This window comes from Sturnus vulgaris, chromosome 2, assembly GCF_052056855.1.
Source record: "Sturnus vulgaris isolate bStuVul1 chromosome 2, bStuVul1.hap1, whole genome shotgun sequence".
Classification (NCBI taxonomy): Eukaryota; Metazoa; Chordata; class Aves; order Passeriformes; family Sturnidae; genus Sturnus; species Sturnus vulgaris.
The window spans coordinates 93156035-93168903 of NC_142244.1; the positions used below are offsets into that span (position 1 = coordinate 93156035).

The 12869-nt window shown below is 41.3% G+C and overlaps 1 protein-coding gene across 2 annotated transcripts in view; it reads left to right on the forward strand.

Annotated features, from left to right (window-relative positions):
- The window catches only part of RASA3 (RAS p21 protein activator 3), a 128703-nt gene extending 119892 nt beyond the window's left edge, over positions 1-8811 (forward strand). For both annotated transcript variants that reach the window (XM_088160120.1, XM_014885082.2), the window contains exons 20-24: positions 392-474; positions 3440-3651; positions 4400-4503; positions 6233-6416; positions 6975-8811. In XM_088160120.1, the coding sequence (XP_088016246.1) occupies positions 392-474; positions 3440-3651; positions 4400-4503; positions 6233-6416; positions 6975-7050 (659 nt within the window). In that variant the 3' untranslated portion in view covers positions 7051-8811. The remainder of the gene's footprint in view (positions 1-391; positions 475-3439; positions 3652-4399; positions 4504-6232; positions 6417-6974) is intronic.
- Positions 8812-12869: the final 4058 nt, after the last annotated feature.

Genomic DNA, 12869 nt, shown 5'->3' on the forward strand with positions numbered 1-12869 from the left:
GAGGAAGAAAGATAAGGAAGTATGTTCAGATCACGCCAGTCATTATTTCACACTCAGCTTTGAGATCTTGCATCACCACTAGTTCAGTTCAGCTGACAGGAATAATTTATTTCATTATCACCTTTGCAGTAAATATACTGTGTACTGCTGCAGTAACCAGTTTCTAAGAGGTTTGCTAGCGTAAGGTAGTGCAGCTGAAAACAGAAATGTACTTAAGATAATACTTAAGGACCATGCTAGCAAATCTCTGCTGAGTGAAGGATTTTCCCTCTTTTCTATGCAGTCAAAATGATCTTCAAAGAAACTGAATCAGCCCTTAGAAAAAGGGCAAAAGTTGAAGACGAGTTGTAGAGTAAGTGGCTCATTATCTGTGTGTCTGTGTGTTCTGCAGGTGATCACCCTCTGTGTAGCATTCCAATTGAAAACATTCTGGCAGTGGAAAGACTAGAGGAGGAATCCTTTAAAATGAAAAATGTAAGTAGGTCATCTTCATTAATGTATTTGTTAGGCTGCTCCAGATCCACCAGCCTAATCGCCTTTTTCCCTTTTGTAACCTGGATTGGATTTCTACTGAAAGACGTACAACCACAGCTGCTTGTTCTGTATATAGGAGCAGGAGTTTCCAAAAGTACAGCCCATTCAGATTCTTAGCAGCCCAGTCAGCAGTCTTTGGGTTTCGTGATCTGCAGCACACTCAGTCCTGAGCGCTGCTGCTCAGCTGTCAGCTCTGTAAGGTCACACACAGATAAGATGATCGAGTCCCTGCCCTTTCTGCCAGGTCTCTCTGGTGGGGAGGAACTTGCTGCTTATAATTGTGAAGGATCACAACTTCTTTATTAGCTATTAGGTTTCTTTATTGGTTCATGAAAGTACATATCTATATATGGATTTGTATATTTATATTTAATTTGGGTTAGGTTATGTAGCAAAACTTCTGTGCTGTGCTAGTATGGTTTACCATTTTGATTGCCACGTTAGGGAATAAAATACAGCTGTATTTCTCATGCATGGAACACTACTGCCAACTTCTGTATTGTGTAAGAACAGACTTGATTAGTTTGGGTGATGTTGGGAGCCTTTTTCATACACCTCTGCCTATAAAGCGGAGTCTAGCCCTTTAAAAATTGTATTTAAAATTATACGAAAAAAAGCTCAGTTTTTTTTCCAGTTCTGAACATGCACCTACTGCAGACTTATTTATACACATGCATGATTGTGACTTTAATATTTTTCTGCCTGTAAGTATTTCCTGCCATCTACACTGCTTGTGAGTACCATGCAGGGCAGTGCTTAATCCTGCCCTCGATATTAGGTTCCTCAAACAGCTCTTTGTTAAAAGTGAAATACAATTCTAGGCTCTTCAGTATTCCCCAGTTTTAGGTATTATTTTGGTATCATCTCTCTGCCAAAACATGGAATAAGTTTCAGTTCCACCTGCTTCTAGAACATATCTCAATTGTAATGAAGTTTGCTCTGGTGTTTATAAGTCTACTACATAGACAAAAACCAACCAAGCTGCAAAATAATTTAGGCTATCAGAAGGCAGCTGTAACATGTGATGAACTGTTGCCAGCTACACTCTGCAAAACAACTTAATTGAGCTAAAAGCAGTCGCACAGTTGAGATATAGCTCACTCCTCTCTAAAGACAGTGAGTTTTAATTCTGTAACTTATTCTGAGGCTTCTGAGCTAGACTGAGCATCCAAAGTATGTCTGTATTGTGAAGATTAATTATGGGGAAAATATACCTTTATTGTTAACATCAAAAACCCTGTGCTATTTTGGCTGCTTAAATTCAGTTTTACCTGGGAAATCAAGGTGACTACATCCATTCCAGAAAGTAAGATTCAGTCTTTCCATAAACAGTAGAAAATACTGTTACCACCTTCTTGTGCTAATATATTCCTATTTTCCTTGCCATACATAAATAGATTACTGCAGCAAGATCAGAATTCTCAGAACACCACAGCAGATATATTTGCAAAGGATATTCCCTCATGAGTGCTTGTGTGATAAAAATTCGCATTTTGTATAAATATTCTGTGTATCTGTGCTCTGAATTGTAACAAGTGTGTCCTTCTCACTCCTGTTAAATCTGCCTGTCTGGCAGTAAGGCCAGTAGCCTTTGTTGTTCTTAAGCACAGTTTGGGGAATATGGGGGTGGCTTTAAGTACTGCTTGGCTCTTTCGTGTTGTTTGAGAGGCAACTGGTGGTTTTGGTAGTGTAAAGGTCTTGCAGCCACTTGAAATTCTTGGCTTAGTTGTGGGCTCTGCAGTAACTGCTGCCATATGTGGGATCACTTTGGTTGGTATCCCCTTACACAAAGCCATACTCCTTAAATCTGTTCCTTTTTTGCAGTGCAGGAGGCTCCATTTACCCCAGCAGAACATTAAAATTCTTTTCCCTGTAGCTCTTATGTTAATAGAGCATTGAACTGCACGCTCCTGTCTTCCTTTTTCTTCCTTCCATCCCTGTTTCCCAAACTCAAATTGCCAGTTATGCCCTGAAGAGTTTTATGGAAAGGACTCTGGTGTTTAGTTGGCACTGTTGGACTGATCACACCAAGCAGTTCCTACACTGCCATGGTGTATCGTGCCTTTCTGATTATTGTCTGATACCAATAGGGATACTAAATCCAGGGAAATGGTTGTTTGAGCTTTCCCTTTGCTATTTGGAATGATGCACATCTAAAAGGGTCACAAAAGAAGAAAGGGCTGTGTTTGGTACCACAACATCCTCCCAACCAGCTGGGTGCAGAATTCAAGCCAATATTTCAGGACAATGTAACAAACAAAGGCAAATTTCAATCTTGTTGGGTCTGATTTGTTGTTATTGTTTGGTTTATTTGTATGTTTTTTGTTGGGCTTCTTTGTGTGTGTGTGTGTGTGTGTGTGTGTGTGCACCTCTCTGGTTTTCTTTTTAAAACAGCACAATGAAACCAGCTGTTTGGAAAATTGTATTCCATATGATATGGGCAATGTAATGTCTAATGATTTGAATCATCTAATGAAGATGTAGAGGGGAAAAGTATAGTTTAGGCATACCTGAAAGAGAGAAGAAAATGCATTAAAATTAAGTATTTGCAGAAGCTAGAGGAAATGGAGGCACTGAGTTTCTCTGTCACCCTTCCAAAACTTGGAGTTGCAGCATTGCTAAAATTGCTCCCCCGAGGCTGACAACAAATCTTGTTGAGACCCAAGAAGCAAGTTGATATTAGCTATTTGTAAATCATCTCCTACAGGAATGGTATCTTATTCCTTTTACCAGGTGAAAGGTCATGTTCTTTTAAGGGTACATTTGGTGCTTGGTTTTGTGTTGAAATGTATTTATTGGTCCATTTTTTAGTATGCTGTGTTTTTCCTGCAATAAATCTTCACGCCGAGTCTAGTCTTAGGTTCACTGACTCATTCTGGTGCTTTATTCTGTGGTTTATTTGCAGATGTTCCAGGTGATCCAGCCTGAAAGGAGAGTCCTGTATATCCAAGCAAATAATTGTGTGGAGGCCAAGGACTGGATTGATATCCTCACCAAAGTTAGCCAGTGCAATAAGAAGCGCCTCACTGTCTACCATCCTTCAGCCTATCTCAATGGCCACTGGCTTTGCTGTAAAGCTACTGCAGATAACACCCCTGGCTGCACACCCTGCACAGGGTAAGGTTTTAATGGGTGTAGCTGCTGCCATGGGTTCGTGTGTCTCTGCAGGGTGTCTTGCAGGTGCACAGTTAACCACGATTTGCCAGGTGTACAGCTGTTCAAAGGCCATCCATTGGTATTCCTGATTCTACATGTCTTGATCAAAATGTTGACTTTTTAGAGTTAGAGATGGTGATAGGAGTTGACTGCTGGATTAAAAATACTTTGGTTTTGATCATCTGTCATTAACAAAAATGTCTGAAACCCCTTCAGTATCCTCTTTGTAAATTCCTGAAGCACTCATCTGCTGATAGATTAATTCTCAACTGATCTTTTCAGGGACTACTCATGCTCTCTTTTAGACGAAGATGTACTGTCTGGTTTGTAGAAAGCAATTTTCATCTAAACTGAGAGAAGCAATAAGACTGTAGTGATAGCTAGACTCAGAATATAAGATCTGGGTAGCTGGAAGTTCAATGCTTTGGCTCCTCCATCTGGTTGTAGCTGACTAATTCACCAAAATGTCTGCATACTGATATAGTCTTCTCTTTCAAGTCAGTGAAATGATGATGGATAAATAGAGGCATAAAAAAGTTTAAACTTGTCTTCTTCTTTTGGGAAGAAATGGAATGTTTTGAGCTGTTACACACAGTCTGTTGGCTTTCATGAGAGCTCACTTTTACTTTGTTTTCCTTGTTAAGTGCTTTATGTGCCATAATACATTGCTTAGCATATAACTCTTACCTCTCTTCCTGATGCCTTGCAGAGGCCTCCCAGCAAATATACAACTGGATATAGATGGAGATAGAGAAACTGAGCGCATCTACTCTCTTTTCAACCTGTATATGCCAAAATTGGAGAAAATGCAAGGTGAGGATTAAAGATCATTGCATCTCCAATTCACTTACCAAGGCAAAAATACCTGTGAAAAGGATCTTCTGGCTCAACCTGCCTTGCAAATCACATCCGAGAACATAGTGGCCTTTATTCCATTTGTTTCCCCTTCTGCTGTCTTGAGGCAGTTGTGTGTATTATTTTTGGTGCAGTCTCATGGTCTGTAAAAAGTTCTTTGCGTAATAACAGTTGTTTGAAATGTGGTCTTAACCACATCATCCTAAAATAGCATAGACACAGAGCGTTGCTCGGATGCTCTGAACTGACAAATCAGAGCCAGCACTGAACCAGAGGGTTACTGATCCTGACAAGAAGCACCAGCAAAGTTGAGGTTTCAGTGGAATATGGTTTTGTGTTACCAGAAGTCATGTGCACGCACATTCCCTGATTCAGATCCTAAGAACAGGCTGGATACAGATGGTTTCTTTGGAAAGGCTCTTTTAGAATTACCCATCAAGGATGACCTGTGGATTCCTGTGAAATGTTGAAAAGTGGAGTTTTGGCTGGGAAGTTTTCAGGAGCTGAGGGAAGCAGAGATGTGATGGAAAGGATAAAAGAAAGAAGAGACAGCAGAGGAAGTTGGTACTAGGAGGCATGCCAAGAGAAGTATCCGGTGTACACAGTGCCAGACTTGAAATCCCAGTTTAGCACGGGGAGTGGCAGGGAAGCCTTCACTGTGGCACTGATCTTTAAATAGGACTTTATTTTATAATATGAGATAAGCCAGTGGTGTCAAACACACAGACTGGAAAGCACTTTAATCTGTTCCTGGCTGCTGTGCAATTGCAAACTCAAGATCCTCAGCACTTCCGAGCTGTCTGAACTGGTGCCCAGCTTTCCCTTGTTCCGAATCCTCGCTGCCAGAGCCAGCATCGAGTTTCAGTGTTGGGGAAAAGGACGCAGGTCTGGCACAGACAGTGTGGCAAGGAGAAGGGAATTCGAAAGCTGAGACTGGGACAGCAGCAAAGGTAGAAGGAGAGACAAAGTAAAATTCTTTCCCCTTCTTTCCCCTTCTAATACACCCAGCTACAATGCAGGAGTAGATCACATGGAAAATATGTTGTGGATGTTCCTGCGTAGTCAGATCTCTTAGGAAGACTCCTGGGTAAGATCAGAAGGTATAGAAGTATAACTTGCCCCTTTGGATATGTCGTAAAGCAGGCAGCCAGGCAGTACTTAGAGCATATTCTGCTTATTCTTATCGTATGAATCTTTCAGGGGTAATGTGGTAAAACATGACTACTTCAGCCTGTAATGTTTTCAAATTCAGCCTGTACTTGCTGCCTGGGGATGGAACCTGTCCCAGCAGGTGAATACTTGACTTTGTGCAGGCCAGCCCTGCAGCACATTGTGTAAGAGTTTCTAGAACGTGTGCATGGGCTGCAGATAGTGGCATTTGAGATTAAAGCATTGCCTGTGCAGCAAAGAACAGCTTCCCACCAAGCCAGGAGCTGCTGCCAGGCTTGCTGCCCTTTCTGTACAAGAGGAGGAGGAAGAACAGGCATGGACAGCCTCTGTGCCTCCCAACAGCCCAGCTGGAGGGCAGGGAACTTCTGCTACTGATGTCAGCCACAGTTCTGTGGTGGTCATACAAAAGCAAACCAAGAAACTGTATGAACCCTAGAGTGAATATTTTTAGTCTGCTTGTCTTGCTTTTTCCCTCTGCCTGATATATATTCCTGTACTTTATTTTTTTTTTCTCCAGAGGCCTGTGGGAGCAAATCTGTGTATGATGGACCTGAAGAGGAAGAGTATTCTACATTCATCATTGATGACCCTAAGGAGACATATAAAACACTAAAGCTGATTATCGAAGGTGTTGGAACTTTAGAGCAGGAGCACGCTCAGTATAAGAGGGATAAATTTAAGAAGACGAAGTATGGAAGCCAGTAAGTACAGTGGCTTGTACAAACAGGGGGACGGTCCTGGAAGATGGTATTTCCATTGCTTGTGCTCTGGCTTTCACTGTATTTTGTCCAAAAAAGGTCCTGCAAATACATACAGAGTAGCACTGTGACTTAAGATTTATATCACAATATTTTAAAGCACTGAAAGAAAATTTTTAATGCTTGCTTTTAATGCAGTTTCATTCATAAAATTTAAATATGGATTTACTATACTGTTATGCTGGTGAGCAGAGCAGTTAATAGCAGAAGATACATGTGTTTACCAGCTTATCTTGGAGTATTGGTTTAAAAATGGAGAGTGGCTGATGCAGCTACATGACTGTATTTTGTGTACACATCAAGCATTCTGCATATGGCTGACAAAAAAGAGGATCAATTCAGTCAGTTCTAGCTCAAGTAAAATGCAGTATTAACATTACAATTACAACTTCAAAATCAAATTTAGGGAAAAAGTTCTTGCGTGTTCCACTTTCTGTTCTGGCATTTTCATGTCCTGACAGAAAGCTCTATGTATAATACTGTTTTTTTCTTTTCTTTTAGAGAACATCCCATTGGTGACAAGAGCTTCCAGACATACATCAGGCAACAGTCAGAGATCTCAGCACATTCCATATGAAGTGCAAAGGAAATCACAGGACAGTGCTGAAGGGTTTAGTGATGCTAAATAGCAAAACAAAAGGGAAGCCACACATGTAGCAAAATGTATGGATAAGTGTCAAGCTTACAAACTTTGAGACTTGGTAAACGTATTCTCTTTTCAAGAAACTGTTATAATAGTTGCTATGCACTTTATTCATCTGGTTATTGACAGATGATAAAACCCTGCCTTCTAGGCAGTTGTCATGTGTATTTTTAAATTTGCTTTGGTTTCTTGGAATCTAGTGATCAGTTCAATGATCGAGGTGTGTGGACTTCATCTTGACAACTCCCATGCAATTCCTTGTGTTTTGGAAACCAAGCATGCTGCTAACATGCAGCATTTTCTAGAATGGTTGTTTGTTACTGTTTTTTGTTCCTGATTAATGTATATTATGTCACGTCCCCTGCGTGCTCTCTTAGGAAAAGCTTAGTAATACTTTACTTTTAATGCCTGCATTTAGAAGAGAAGCAGAGAAAAATCCCTCTGGTGTAATCATCTACATTGTAGCTTGTATTCTGAGCAGGCCAAGGAGCAGGCCTTTTGTTTTTACAGCAGTGTAATTTTTGCTAACTGTGCACAGTTTTTAATAGAAATTCAAATCTGAATGGTACTCTTGATATTTTTGAGATACGAAGTCATTGCTCCAGGCACATTCAGCAGACTGTTGATTTGAAGATGCAATCTCAGCAGTATAATAAAACTGACTTTCATAAATACAAGTAAGAAAGAAATGAACTCATGTCAAAGCTACTTGTCTCTTTTACACAGTTCAGTGAATGGTAATCTTTGAAAGTCTGCCAACTGGAAGGCAAGGTAAGCTGATTTTGATGACCTTTTAGCACCACAGTGAGGAGGACAAATAGAATATGAATCTGGCAGCTGAGACATGCAGATTCCCAGGCACAAAAGCCATCAAGATGGGTTTGCTCTGAAAGGATGTTTATGCACTGGAGTCCATGCTATCCTAGTACCACTTGCTTTTCTGGAAAATAGATTTCTACTTTTCAAAAAATGTTTTTAAATACTTTTTAAAAGAGACTTGTTAAGTGATATTTAGCGTATTAACATGCATAATGATAACTTGTTAATACTATGAGTGTAGTATAAATGGAATGAGCTGTGTATCTCACTAATACCAACAAAAGGAGAGGAATAAAGATCTTCTAAATATTCGATGCATATTGATGTTTAGTTGTACACCATAATTTTTCTCTGTGTAAGGGTCTGATATACAAACATCTAGCTTTGATGGCTTGGAAGCCTGCATGATGGACTTTAGGCCTCTGTGGGGTAGAAGCTAGTACAGGTTTTAAGCTGAGTTGGATCAGAAAGCATTGTTCAGTTTAATGTGAAGATGTCTGTGTCTTTGGTTCAAGTGTTAAAGAATAATTCTTAACTGTGTCCTCATTGCATCTGACACGATTTAAGATGGCTAAAGTACTTCAAATGCCTCTGTTTGTTAGTGATATTCTTAGAAATTAAGTTTTGGTTTTGTTTGAATATATAGTAGACCACCTTCTAGTAGATGATAAATGATCTTTTATTCATCTTTGCCCAGGAGACTGGGGAAAGGGAAGTAATGAAGCATTGCAAAGATGCATTTAGGACTCCAAGCTTTTAGCTGCCATGAACTGCAATTTTTAACATGTATTTGTAACTTAATATTGTTTATAAAATACTAATGACCTGTAATGTGTGTTCTATTGCCAATTAAAAGAAATGGTTTATTTCTGAAAATTGTGTCCACGTTTGGAGTCTTTTTAAATTCACAATGGCCACCAGCATGCCTCTTGGCACAGCATCTCCTCAGAGTGAGGTCATGGATGACAATCTTTGTGAGTGTAACCAGCCAAGTGCCATCTTTGCTCTTCCTCCCATCCCACCCACCCCTTTTCTTGTCAGCATTGCACCCATGGGACTCTGCAGTGAACCAGACTGGGCACAAAGAAAGCTTGCTCAGCTAGGTCAGCATCTTGAACCATGTTCCTTGTGTTACTGCACAGTAACTGAGCTGAGACCATGTTGAAAGGAAAGGAAGAACCAGCTGAGCCCACAGCACTCTGCATGCCTATGGATTGTCTCATAGACCTATGGAAACACCACCCTTCTGATTAGGACCTGTTCTGTGACAAAACCTTGGACTTGCTGAGGTTTGTGCTAGTCATACTCCTGGGGGCTTACCAGTCCTCTCTGGATAATCACGTGTGTGCACAGAACTCTGTGTCTGAGATGTGTGACAAGCTGCACACACCGGTTCTCTTGGGGAGTGTTTACAGGGAGGCTGGGCAAGGATGGAAATCTGCTGACCACTTTTCAGGGTGTGTTCACTCAGCTTATGTTGAAGGTAACTCCCACTGCTGTAGTGGCTGTCTCTCACCATAGCTCAGGCGTGTGCTTCCGAGAAGCTTCTGGGGACGAGCTGCTGCAGGCGCTCGAGCTGAGTGACAGCAGTGGTTTAACAGATAAACCACATCCAGGAACAAAAACCAAACTGATGGGGGAAGACACATGACCAGTGTCCTGGTGAAGGTGAGCTTAACCACAATTGTGTAAATGTGCAGTTTTGCTGAGGAACAGTAAACCTTGTTTTGAAAACAAAATTTTACATAAAATGAGGTAGGAAACTGACACAAGATTTGTAAGAAATGAGAAGAGTTAAATGCAAAATGACTGTAACACCATTTCCAGCTCTCTCTTTTTCACTCAGTCTCATCTGGTGTTTACAGTATATCTTAGCTTAAGTCAATAGGAAATCTTTGAAATCTGCTTTTCTTACAGCATAGCATTGTGTTGAGGGGGTTGTATTAAAATTGGGCTTCCTCTTCCTTGCTTAGCCTCTATCTCCTGTCTGTCTGCAGCATAAGTTTCTGATGCTATCTTCAGTAACACTCAGAAATCCTGCCCACAAGAGAAATAGCTTGATTGGGAACCTTGGGACAGCATCCCTTGTGTCTGGAATGAAGATCTCTCCTGGGGCTCCTACTGCCAAAGAAGTTCCCTGTGCCTGTTTTCTCTCTTGCTGAAGCAATGTGCTAGGGCAGGACTGAAGTGGTGACAGGACCCAGGCAGCTGGCTGTGTGACACACCTATCTGAGGCACCTGAACTTCGATGTGATTCCCATCCTCTTTCTGCAATACTCTATGCTGTTTCCCCTTTTTAAAGGTCTGTGTGAAAAGCTCACCTGGATAGCAGGAGAATATGTGAACCCTGCCAGCCCCCATTATTAGGTCCAGGAAATGAGTGCTGCAGGAGGAAAATGGTGTAAGGACTGACAGTGGCTGGTGCTTGGAGATAAAGAACAGCATCTTCCCACGAGCCACCTTCTCTGGATGCATTGCAGCTGGGCTAGCAGGGCTGACTGAAGACAGCATTTCCTTCTGGCTCTTGGGCTGCTGTCGTTAAATGGTAAATAGATTATTGCAAAGCTCAAGTGCTGAGGAATGGAGGAAATACAGAAGCACTGTATTCCTATATGGATAAATTCTGGATATGATCTGTGAAAGAAAAGATTGTAAGGAGTCATCATTAATCAATTGTTCTGGATTCCTAAAATAAAACAGGATCCTAGGAGATTAATCTTGAGGATAGAAACCAGCCCTTCTAACTTGTGAGAAAATTACACGTGCCTTTCTATTTCAATCCTTATTTTTCTTCTGCTACTCCACCTGAGCCGCTCTGATTTACCTGAAAACTTAACATCATCGGGTTTACTGGTTTTGTGCAAAGCTGTTACTTTCAACCACAAAGTTGCCTGGTGTTAGTAGGTTTGCCTGCAAAAATAACGTGGAAGTCTTGATATAAAACAAAAGGCTCATTAGCAGCCTGGGCTAGATGTAAGGAAGGTTGAAATGGTGAAAACAGAAATTGGCTTTTTACTAGTTTGAAAACGTTGCTATGCTGAATCTTAACCAGAAGCATGCCCTGTACGGCATTGGTGTGGTTAGTGTTGAGAGCAAATTCTCTCTACAAGTGTGGGGTCTGTGTGGTGTCTGACTTACTTTACTAAATTCATTCATTATCTTTAACTTCTGTCATAGTTGCGCTGTTCTATCCTAAAGCTGTCAAAAGGAAGTATACTTTTTATTGTTTACTTGAGGCCATAACAACAGAACTACCTAGATATGGACTCTTACAAGCAAATGAGTAAATTTTGATTAGAGATGACAGCAGTGCAAAGGATTGCCATCGTGTACCAAATGTATGAATTTGTAAATTTAATTGACTAAGACACTTGGGATAAATGGAACCATTTATTTATCTGCGTGTGGAAACTGAAACTGTAGTTATCATACTTGTGTAGAAAAATCTGATGATGGGAATACAATAAGCGAATTTTATGAATTAAAGGTGAAGAAAGAAATACTTGATGAAAATACAAACGATGCACAGAAAAAAAAGAGGGTTACCCTGAAATGTCTTGTGTTTTGCTTTATTTGGCAAGTTATCCTGTATTTCAGCTCAGCTAGAATTCCTACTTCTCATTCTCCATAGAAGCTATCTTTTTGGCAGCCATGACAGCCTATGACTAGAGAGGATCACTAGAGAGCTGAGAAAAGCAACTTTAAAAATAGACAGACTCATCTGTGGTGTCTGGAGATGTAAATGCTTTGCCTCCCACTGCGCCACAGTGTTGTGAGAACAACTCGGTGGTATGTCTCCTCTTGTGGTAAGGCCCCTTAAAAAAGATTCTGATGCTTGCCCTGGCTGTGGTCCTGCATCCCATTAATAGCACTGATGAAACTGAATCAGTGAAATAATTGGGAGTTTTTAGGAGGAGATTTTGGAAAAACCTGGAGCGTCTGCCTAACCAGGTCTACAGCACTCTCATAAACTCTTGCATTAGCACAGCTGACAAGATGAGGACAAGCCACCCAGAGAGCTTTACCACCGGAGAGAATGTGTGATAGGTGCTCTGGCACCATCCCCACCAGCCCTTTGCTGCCTCGAGTTGGCATGGTAAAGACTGTGAGAGGCTCAAAGGCAAGCTAGCTTTCCCACTAGAGATGTGGGCCTGAATCTCCTTTGTTTGAATATTGTTATTATTTTTCATTTCAGACAAGTTACCTTGATATAATTTCTGTCAAAGATGCAGGAAGAGGGAACAATAAGCAAAAAGTCCTCATTTGGGAGTAGTTTGTAGAGCCCTCTGAGAGGACTTAGCATTGAGTCTCACCAAAGAGATGCTTTTTTCTCACCAAAGAGAGTCTCACCAAAAGCAAATAGTTTTGCTTTATTTAGAAGTTGTGACTACAGGAGAAGGGATGAAGATACTGTCAGGCCTGGGAGATAGTATCTGTCTCATTAAGAGGAGAAAGGTACGAAAAGCCTCATGGGGAGGCAGGACCTATCTTCCTGGGCTGCAAAAGGCCGAGTGCTCTCGTGTTTATTAAGGGCCTGTTCAGCTCTTAGGTTGGGACCTGACACAGTCAATGTAAAGCAAGAGCCAGGAGGCCACTGCAGCCTAAAGTAGAAAAATCAGAACTGGTTCTACCCACAGGGCTCCCAAAGCTGAATGATGCTGTCTTAAACAAACTGTCCAGTAATTCATTTTCTCTGTGTGTTTCTCCTGCCTAAGCAATTCCTGATGTGAAGGAGAGCTGTGGTTTTCTGTTGTGTTCCTTCAGAGCTGAAAACCCTGTGAGCCACCATGCAGCCACATGGTCATGGACCACCTGCAGCTGCCTGGGGCCAGCAAGGAAGAGAGTGGGGCACTTCCCTGGCTCCCTGCATATGGGTGCTGCAGGGCTGGGCTGCTGGGAGTCTCCCCAGGCTCTACAGGCAAGATTGGCACAAC